Genomic DNA, 9,353 nt, shown 5'->3' on the forward strand with positions numbered 1-9,353 from the left:
GTACCAGGATATCTTCTACATCATTTACATGATGACTTGAAACGAAGCTTGGGATAAATTAGACTACATGAAAAATATTGTGACTGTGACATTGTTTTGCATGGAAATACCTGCATTTGCAAGCATTCAGACACACTTATTGCTTGCTAGGCCTTAATAAATCTTAAGAAATGTTGAGCTGTCCAATCCGGGAAAGGAAGGAATCCTGGGTGGCTGAAGAATAGGAAGCGATTTCAGGTCTTTGTTCTATATATATATATATATATTTGTACAGATATATACATACATATATATATATATCTGTAAACATGAACGAGTCCCCCCTCAGTGTCCTCTTGTCCAGCTCCAGAGCCCCAGCTCCCTCAGCCTTTCCTCACACAGGAGATGCTCCACTCCCTCCAGCATCTTGGTGGCTGCGCTGGACTCTCTCCAGCAGTTCCCTGTCCTGCTGGAACTGAGGGGCCACAGCTGGACACAATATTCCAGATGTGGTCTCCCCAGGGCAGAGCAGAGGGGCAGGAGAACCTCTCGGACCTACTGACCACCCCCTTCTAACCCACCCCAGGTACCATTGGCTTCCTGGCCACAAGGGCCCAGTGCTGGCTCATGGTCACCCTGCTGTCCCCAGCACCCCCAGGTCCCTTTCCCCTACGCTGCTCTCTAATAGCTCATTCCCCAACTTTTTCTTCTCATATTTAAGTGGAACCTCCTGTGTTCCAGTTTGTACCCATTGTTCCTTGTCCTGTCACTGGTTGCCACCAAGAGCGTGGCTCCATCTTCCTCACACTCACCCTTTACATATTTATAAACACTAATGAGGAATCACTTCAGTTGGAAAAGACCTTTAAGATCCTCAAGGCCAAGCACAACCCACCCCCGGCACTGCCCCGTGTCCCTGAGAACCTCGTCTGTGCATTCCCAACCCCTCCAGGGATGGCGACTCCACCACAGCCCCGGGCCGCCTGTTCCAACGCCCGCCATGAGGAAATTTTTCCCTGCCAACCCCCGGGGGCGCTGTGCAACCCTTAAATCCTTCCGATTTTCTTTTCATTCTTAATCTTTTCCGGGCTCGCCCCCGTTTCACCACCACAAACGCCCAAACGCGGAGCTGTTTTTCCCTCACAAACCCCCCGCGCACCCCCCGAGTGCGACCAACCGCCCGCCCTCCCGGTCCCGCCCAGGAACCGGCTCCGCCGCCCAATGGCGCGGCCGCCCCCCCCGCTCCCTCCCTCCCTCCCTCCCCGCGGCCGCCGCCGCCGGGAGCGCCATGGGACAAAAGACGCGCTGAGCAGCGCGGCCCCAGCGCCCAGGCCGCGCCCGCCCCGCTCCGTGCCCATGGCGGCGCGGAGCCGCTAGGATCCCCCCGGATCCCGCCGCCATGCCGAGCGGCAGCGCCGCCGCCGCCTCCCCCTCCGCCGAGCCCGCCGAGCCCCCCCCGCTGCTGCTGCTCCAGCAGCGCCTCGCCGGCCTCGGCCTCCGCGACCTGCGCGCCCGGAGGCGGGGGGGGGCGAGCGCGGCCGCACCGCTGGACCCCCCCGGGGAGCCGGGGCCTGGCGGGGCGGAGGAGGCGGCCGAGGGGGACGCCGAGCTGGGCGAGGAGGAGGCGCTGCTGGCGGAGGACGAGGAGGAGGAGGAGGAGGCGGCCGCGCTGCTGCTTCTCCCCTCGTCCTCCTCGCCCCCCCAGGCGCTGCTGCCGCTGGGCTCCGTGCTGCTCTCGCCGCCCTTCGATGCGGGGGAGGCGGCGGCCGGGCCGCGGGGAGCGATGGCGGCGCTGCTGGGCCAGGCGTGCGGGGGGGCCGGGGAGCAGCCGGCCCTGCTCCGCAGAAAGAGCGTCAACACCACCGAGTGCGTGCCCGTGCCCAGCTCCGAGCATGTGGCCGAGATCGTGGGGCGACAGGGTGAGTGGGGGACACGGGGGGTGGCCCCAAAACCCGGGCGGGCCGCGGGCCGGGGGTCCCCGTCGCTTCGGTGGGAGCTTCTGCTGGCCTAAAGTTTGGCTTCGCCGTGGGCTGCTGCTCCTTCCTGCGAACCCAAAAGCTTTGGTTGGTACTTTAAGCTGTGTAGAACGTGGCCACGTCCAGGTAGGTGTTGGCGCAGGGTTTGGTGTCCGGTGACGCTCAGCTCGGGCTCTGGTGCCGCCTTTCGCCGGGGGAACTTTGGACCATGTTTGGCGAAGACTTTTGGGTGAAGGGCTTTAACTTTGCGCTGTCCTGCAGCTTCCCCGGGCAGAGCGAGACCTCTCGGAGCCCTTTTCGGCATGAAAACCCTCTTCTTTCTGCAAAAACCCACCCAGTTCTGTGGGGCTGTGTCTTCCCGTCGCCGTCTCCCGCGCCCCGTGGGTCTGTGTCGCGCCGTGACAATAAGGTCACATCACTCGTGTCACGTTCACCGTTGGCCCTTCCATGCGGTCCGGCGGGAGCGGCGGTGGTGGAGTTACAAAGATGACGTTTCGCCGGCTTTCTGCCTGATTTTATATATATACCAAGCGCTTTATATATAGCAGCGGCGAGCGTAGGTGTGGAGAAGCAGACGATGAAGTGGCCGCGCTCTTCCCCTTCCCTTTTCTGCGTTGTTTCTCGCTCTGGGGGTGCTGGGTGGCGTTTGCTGATGGGCTCAGATAAGCAGCGGTTGTGCTGCTGCCTCCATCAATGTGGCTTTTGTTCCTTTTCTGGAGGGGAGAAGAACTAGTGAAATGGGTGGAAAACAAAGCGGTACCGAGCGCCAAGGCTTAGGCAGGGTTTATATTTTCACTTCCTACGGTTAAGGCCAGGTTTTAGCATTTTGGGCTGTGTGTGTTAAAGGAGAAGCAAACCCCACGTTACAGAACTTGGCAGGTATCTAATGCAGACACATCATTCTGTCCAGAAGCAAAGAAATAGTGGTTTAATGTCTTTAAACTTCTGTCTCATGAGGGTGAGAAACAGAACTGAAACCAGTTATTTCTCCAGTCGTCTCAAAGTGAAATCCAAATTATTGAGCTTGGAGGATCCATCACATCAGGATTGTTCTCCGTCGGGTATTTCGCAGGACTTGGACTCACTTAAAAACAAGATCATAGAGTTTGCTTTAAAAAAAAAAGCATCATTGCTCCTGAAGGATCCATTTGCTGCTTATTTCTTATCTGTTTGGCTTGCGATAAAATATTAGAATAAAAGAATCCAGGCTACAAAAGAGATTTGCATGAAAGCAAAGTGTAAAGCCACCCTCAAAATTCCAGCTCGGGGAGACTTCTTGGGGATATAAGTTGTATTAGTTCCACTAAATATTTGTCAGATTTCTTAGAAATACAACTCTTTGCGTCTTGTTTTTAGGCCCGGAGGCTCTTGTGCTCTCGTCCACCTGCTTTGCGAAGCGCGGCCGGGTTTCCTCGATTAAGCTGCTCCTTCTCCTCCCCAAAAATGAACCCCCATGTCTATTTAACACACATCCCACCCAGCCGGTTGCGTTATCCCCGACCCGTTCGGCTCGAGTTTTCTGCCAGCTCCGTGCTGTAATACTTTAATATCTAATTATGTAAGGCTGATGCAATTGGAATGTTACTCCTGATGGATTTTCGCTGAGATTTAGTTTATGTTCTTCGCGAGGTATAAAAAGAAACGTTTGCAGGCCTGAAATAGCAGGAGCGCTGAGTTTGATCTGCATTGACATCACCGGAAAAGGCTTAAGTAATATTTTCTTTTAATGAATACTAAGTGTCCCTTTTTAAAAAGGAAAATCTATAGTATTTCTGAATTTTGGGTGGTTTTTAATGCTTTTTCAACCTTGAAAAGTTCTCAACCTTTTCTTCCCCCCCCCCCAAGGCTGGCAGCCACCGGTTGGGATAGCGTAATATACCAGTAATAAATAAAACACAATCCAGGCTTTGGAGCGGAGGCATCTCCAAGGTGAACAACAAAGGGAAAGCTATTCGGAGCCTTTTCTTCTTGCTGAGGCATGTGCCGGGGAGCCAGGAAAACCGGATTCCATTCGTGGCATGGGCCGGTGTGAATTCGGACTCGCTGGATCCAACCGGCGCTGAGTCGCCGTGGAATATTCAGCAATACATTCACCAACGTGTTGATTATCCACCGAGCGTCGTTTTCAAAGGGTTTATAGTGTTGATAAAGTGGTGTTTCCTCCCTAAGACACCACTGGAGTCTAAATGCTGCGTCTCTTCCTTCGGGAATAGTTGGGGAGCTCGAAACGGGCCGAGCGGCCTCCAAACCCCAGCTGAGTATGAGCAGCGATGATATCACCCCGTTCCGCCGATTAAATCGATACCGACCGATCCGCTTTGCGACCGAAATAACATTTGGATGCATATTTCATGAGCCTTTTTGCTTCTGCGCGCGGGCGCTCGAGCAAAAGGAGCATTTTGCTTCGGGTCGCCCTGTAAATTAGAGACGGGCAAAGCTGGTAATTAGCATCAGCTAAATAATAGTTATCACTAAACTAAACCAATGCTGGAGCGAATCTGGGGACTGGACATCGATGTCCTACGGTACGATAATTATAGTCGTTTCGAAGAGAAATATACGTCTGGTTTTACGTCCCGATGCGTTGTGATCGTAATAATACAGCCAATATTTGGTTATTAATTGTTGACCTGTACAAAGCAGCGAGCACAAAAAACTAACGAGTCTGAATTGCATGTATATATATATATATATATATATATAAACTGAATGCTTAAGAATACTCGTAGTTTCATGTTTCATTTAGTTACTTTCTCTTCTAGTACATTGTGCTCTAGAAGAGAAACTTTGTTCTAAACAAAGAAATCAAAAGAAAAGGCCCAAAAGCTCTAAGTGAAGCATTTGTTTCCTATTTCAGTCATTTCCCTCTTTATTTCAGGTGTTTCTTTAAGTTCATGAGGCCTTAATATTGTGCAGGTTCTCGGTTTCCATCACCGATACCAATAATTCTACACCAAATTCTCTGTTGTTCCTTTGAGCAAAGACACATCATCTCTTGCTTTTCACCTTCTGGTTCATTTGACAATATATACATATATAAAATAATATACTGTGGAATTTTGGGTGTGAAAACACAGCTCTAGCGGCACTTTTGAGCGGGGAATTTGGTGTAGGTGACGATATATAGCGTGAGTTATATGGAAATATAACACGGGCAGGTTCGCTAACTTGTTGTCGTAACTTTTGGGTTGTAACGGCGCCGGTATCGCATTTTGGGTCATAAATTGGAAAACAATACACTTGGGAATTATTAATTTGCTTTTTGCGAGTCTTGACTCTTTTTAAAGGATTTTAGAAATAAGGATACACAATAATATTAAGTGACTGGTATTTATAGGGTAATCATGAAAGCGGGTGTTGGAGGGAAAAAGCCATTCAAATTTATTCACCGTCTAATAGTAATTGAGGAGGTGACGGGTTTAAAAGCCCCCAAAATGTTGCTAAAATAGTTTGTTGCTGGAAGCGCGAGAGGCAGAAGCTGTTGCCGCTTTCTCTGGTGTGGCTTGCGGAGATAGAAACAGCGCTTCTGGTTTCACCCCATGGTTTCTTCCAGCTCCCCAACCCGCTTAAAATAGGCGCTTTTCTTGTGGCTTTCTACACTTGGACATCGCGCTAAACTCACCTGTGTTTCCTTCCGACAGGTTGCAAAATCAAAGCGCTGAGGGCCAAGACGAACACGTACATCAAGACCCCCGTTCGTGGGGAAGAACCCGTCTTCGTCGTCACCGGCCGGAAGGAAGACGTCGCCATGGCCAAAAGGGAAATCCTCTCGGCCGCCAAACACTTCTCCATGATCAGAGCGTCGCGCAACAAGAACGGACCCACCTTGGGGGGTTTATCGTGTACCCCCAACCTGCCGGGCCAGACGACGGTCCAAGTCCGGGTGCCTTACCGCGTCGTGGGGCTGGTGGTGGGACCCAAAGGAGCCACGATCAAAAGGATTCAGCAGCAAACCCACACCTACATCGTCACTCCCAGCCGGGACAAGGAGCCCGTCTTCGAGGTGACGGGAATGCCCGAGAACGTCGACCGGGCGCGCGAGGAGATCGAGATGCACATCGCCATGCGCACCGGCAACTACGTGGAGCTCAACGAGGAGAACGATTTCCACTTCAACGGGACGGACGTCAGCTTCGAGGGGGGCGCGCTGGGGTCCGCCTGGCTCGCGGCCAACCCCGTCCCGCCCGGCCGCGCCAGGATGATCTCCAATTATCGCAACGACAGCTCCAGCTCCTTGGGAAGCGGCTCCACCGATTCCTATTTCGGAAGCAATAGATTGGCCGATTTCAGCCCGACGAGTCCCTTCAGCGCCGGCAACTTCTGGTTTGGAGAAACGTTGCCTTCGGTGGGCACGGAAGATCTCGCCGTCGATTCTCCCGTCTACGACTCCTTACCGCCGCCTTCCCAAACCATTTGGACTCCTTTTGAACCCGTCAACCCTCTGTCCGGCTTCGGTAGCGACGCCAAGCCCCAGCGCCAAGGGAGCCAACCGTCTACTCCTCGTTTGTCGCCCACTTTTCCGGATAACCTGGATCACCCTCTGGCGAGGAGAGCGAGGAGCGACCCACCCAACGCCCACCCAAGCGGCCTCCCCATCTACATCCCCGCCTTCTCCAACGGTACCAACAGTTATTCCTCTTCCAACGGCGGTTCCACCTCCAGCTCCCCCCCGGAATCGCGCCGGAAACACGACTGCGTCATCTGCTTCGAGAGCGAAGTCATCGCCGCCCTGGTCCCCTGCGGCCACAACCTCTTCTGCATGGAGTGTGCCAACAAGATCTGTGAAAAGGAAACGCCGGCGTGTCCCGTTTGCCAGACGGCTGTTACTCAGGCAATCCAAATTCACTCTTAAAAATATATATATATATATATAGATATTATTATATATGGACTTGGTAAACTCTTTACGAGTCACGGGTGTCACGGTACCCTCTAGTAAACTTCCTAATGAATTCTGACTGTTGGGCTTTTCTTGGGATTTAGGCTGAAGTTGTTCTGCGAGATTTCGACGTTCTCAAAAGGCTGCTACGCTAACACTAAACCTCGGCGGGAGGAGATGGCGGCGCCGGGTTTGCAGCGGTTTACACGAAATAACGCACCGCTTCTCCGGCTTTTCCGAAGGATCCGGGAAGCGCGATAACCCGTCTGCCGCGGAGGGTTTGTGGCATTATCGATGTATCAAGCAACACTTCCAACGCTGCCTTCTTTACACTGCCAGTTTTGAAACAAACAGGTTTGGGAATGACTCTTCTTTTTGCTTTGCGCGACAACTTAGGCCTAATTCTCGTTGCGAATCCCTTTCTTGTGTATCCTTCAAAAGCGCCGTTTGATTTCTCGACGTGGACGACGTTCAGCTGATCAATCACGGCGTGAAGCTGCCCCGACGCGATTCCATTTTGCGGTAGGATCAGGAATATCTCGATTGATTAATTCCTCCCCGTATCACGTGGCAAAGCCCGGTTGGCTTCATCCTACAACTTGGCGACACGATTCCCGCTGACATTCCGTTCGTTAGGCCGATCGAGTTGTTCTTAATTACAGTTTTTTAGCGTAGGATTCCAATTGTGAAGCATCTTTACGTTGGCTCCGTCTTTTTCTTGCACGTATCTCAAGGTAGAGTTTCTTTTTAGGAAGGAAAAGGAAAGACAACCAAGAGTTGACGTGTCCCCGTATTATTGACATCGGCCCTACAATCAGTTGACGTCTTTCCAATCATAAAGAATAAAAATAAGCCAAAATAAGTATTTTGGAGCTTCTTACATTTCAACCTGTGGATGTTTCCAGCGTTTTCATCCTCAGTACGTTCCCAAATCTGTGCTGGCAAATATTAAACCAACAACAAAAAGACACAAAGTGGAGTCCGGGTGGATTCTTTTCTATTTTTTGAAGCATTATTTTCCCAAGAAAAAGCTTTTTTTGTCATTATATTAAAAAAAAAAAGACAAAAAAAAAGTGTATTGAACTAGTAAATATACAGAAAATGTTATTTTTTATTTCCACTTGAAGAGTTACATTTCGTATCAAAAACCAAGTTTACAAAGAACGGTTTTTATTTTGCGACTTTCAGCCGAAGAGTTGCCTTGAGGGCACCTTTCATGCTAATTGCTTGTAGGTTAATTAATAGCTCCGCGTCAGTATTGAAACTTAATCCTGTAGGTCCGAACGAACCCGAACCCTCGTCCCGCATGTGTTTTGTATTTTAGCGCCTCGTACACGGCAACTAATACGCCAAGGAATCGCCAGCCGTTAGGTGCGTGTACCCTTTGTAGAAACCACAACCGTTAACGATCAGACTATCCAATTAGTTTAGTATTTGCTAATTTTACTACACTTTTTGTTATGTATATGTAGGGCGGTCGTAGGGATTATTAATTCAAGTAAAGCCGAAAAGAAAACAAACATATATTTTATGATAAAAGGGCCTTTAACTTATGACGGCCAAAGCACTGATATTATATATTTGCTGTAAAGAGAATTATAAGAGTTTTATTTTTCTGATATTAAAAGTTACTTAATAAAGACTCGTTTCCATTAACTGGAATGTTTCGCTCTCGTGGTTGTCGCAATTCCTCTCGCTACCGTGGAAATAACCTCGTTTTTCCATTAATTACTTATTTTCCAGGCTGCCATTGGTTCTTCTAGAGGGCCCCACTGGTCCCTCTTAAGTACTAAAGGGGGGGAATCAATATATATAATATATAGGTAATAATAGCTGCTCTTTTTGTTGTGTTTTGGGGTCTTACACCTGCACCTTTATCATCGTCCAACCTCCATTATTTCGGATCATTTTGGACTCGTGTAAAACAGCTACGGGCTTAAAAACCTCCCATTGGCCCCGTTGAATTGATTCTTCAATGTGATGGGTGAGTAAATCCACCTGGAATTGTAACTTTTCCTCATGGCAATGCAACTTTGTTGAATTCCAGATCAAATTTTAAGCTTGACTTTTATCTTAACTCCATCAGGGGCTTTTCCCAAGCAAAGAAATGGTTTAAATTTAAGCAAAAAATGCATAAATTGCCTTCCTTAGAACCAAAAATCCCTTATTGACGCTTAGGGAAGATTCTTGTGTCTATAGACCTGGAAAAGCAGGATGATGGGACCACCGAAGCATCAAGATTTTGGGGGGTGGAAGTAAAATTTAAAGGGAATAAAGGAGCTGGGGGTGAAGAAAACAAATGGATTTTGGGTTAATGATGGTGTTTGGTGACATGTCTCTGCCACTGCCACATTGGGTGTCCTTGGTCACATCCCTTGACGATACTTATGGAGCCAAAGAGCTTCACCCAACACCTCAAATATCCAACAATGCCCCTCAATTGTGGCTGCGGAGAATGTGACCGCGATTAAATGGCTTCAAAACTCCCACCCAAGAATCAAATCAAGCAGCCAAAGAGC

The 9,353-nt window shown here is 49.8% G+C and overlaps 1 protein-coding gene across 1 annotated transcript; it reads left to right on the forward strand.

Annotated features, from left to right (window-relative positions):
* Positions 1 to 1,230: 1,230 nt before the first annotated feature.
* Positions 1,231 to 8,496, forward strand: LOC102097086 (RNA-binding E3 ubiquitin-protein ligase MEX3C). The gene is made up of 2 exons (XM_065046808.1): positions 1,231 to 1,898; positions 5,597 to 8,496. Exons 1-2 carry the CDS (start codon positions 1,379 to 1,381, stop codon positions 6,805 to 6,807), a joined length of 1,731 nt encoding a protein of 576 aa, XP_064902880.1. The 5' UTR covers positions 1,231 to 1,378; the 3' UTR covers positions 6,808 to 8,496.
* The last annotated feature ends 857 nt before the right edge of the window (positions 8,497 to 9,353 follow it).

The sequence above is a fragment of the Columba livia genome, chromosome Z, assembly GCF_036013475.1.
Source record: "Columba livia isolate bColLiv1 breed racing homer chromosome Z, bColLiv1.pat.W.v2, whole genome shotgun sequence".
Lineage (NCBI taxonomy): Eukaryota > Metazoa > Chordata > Aves > Columbiformes > Columbidae > Columba > Columba livia.

Bases quoted from the DNA above. Each gene is read 5' to 3' on its own strand.
- LOC102097086 (XM_065046808.1), top strand. From the start codon at position 1,379: ATGCCGAGCGGCAGCGCCGCCGCCGCCTCCCCCTCCGCCGAGCCCGCC. The intron at 1,899-5,596 runs GTGAGTGGGGGA...TCCTTCCGACAG, and splicing joins CGAGATCGTGGGGCGACAGG to GTTGCAAAATCAAAGCGCTG.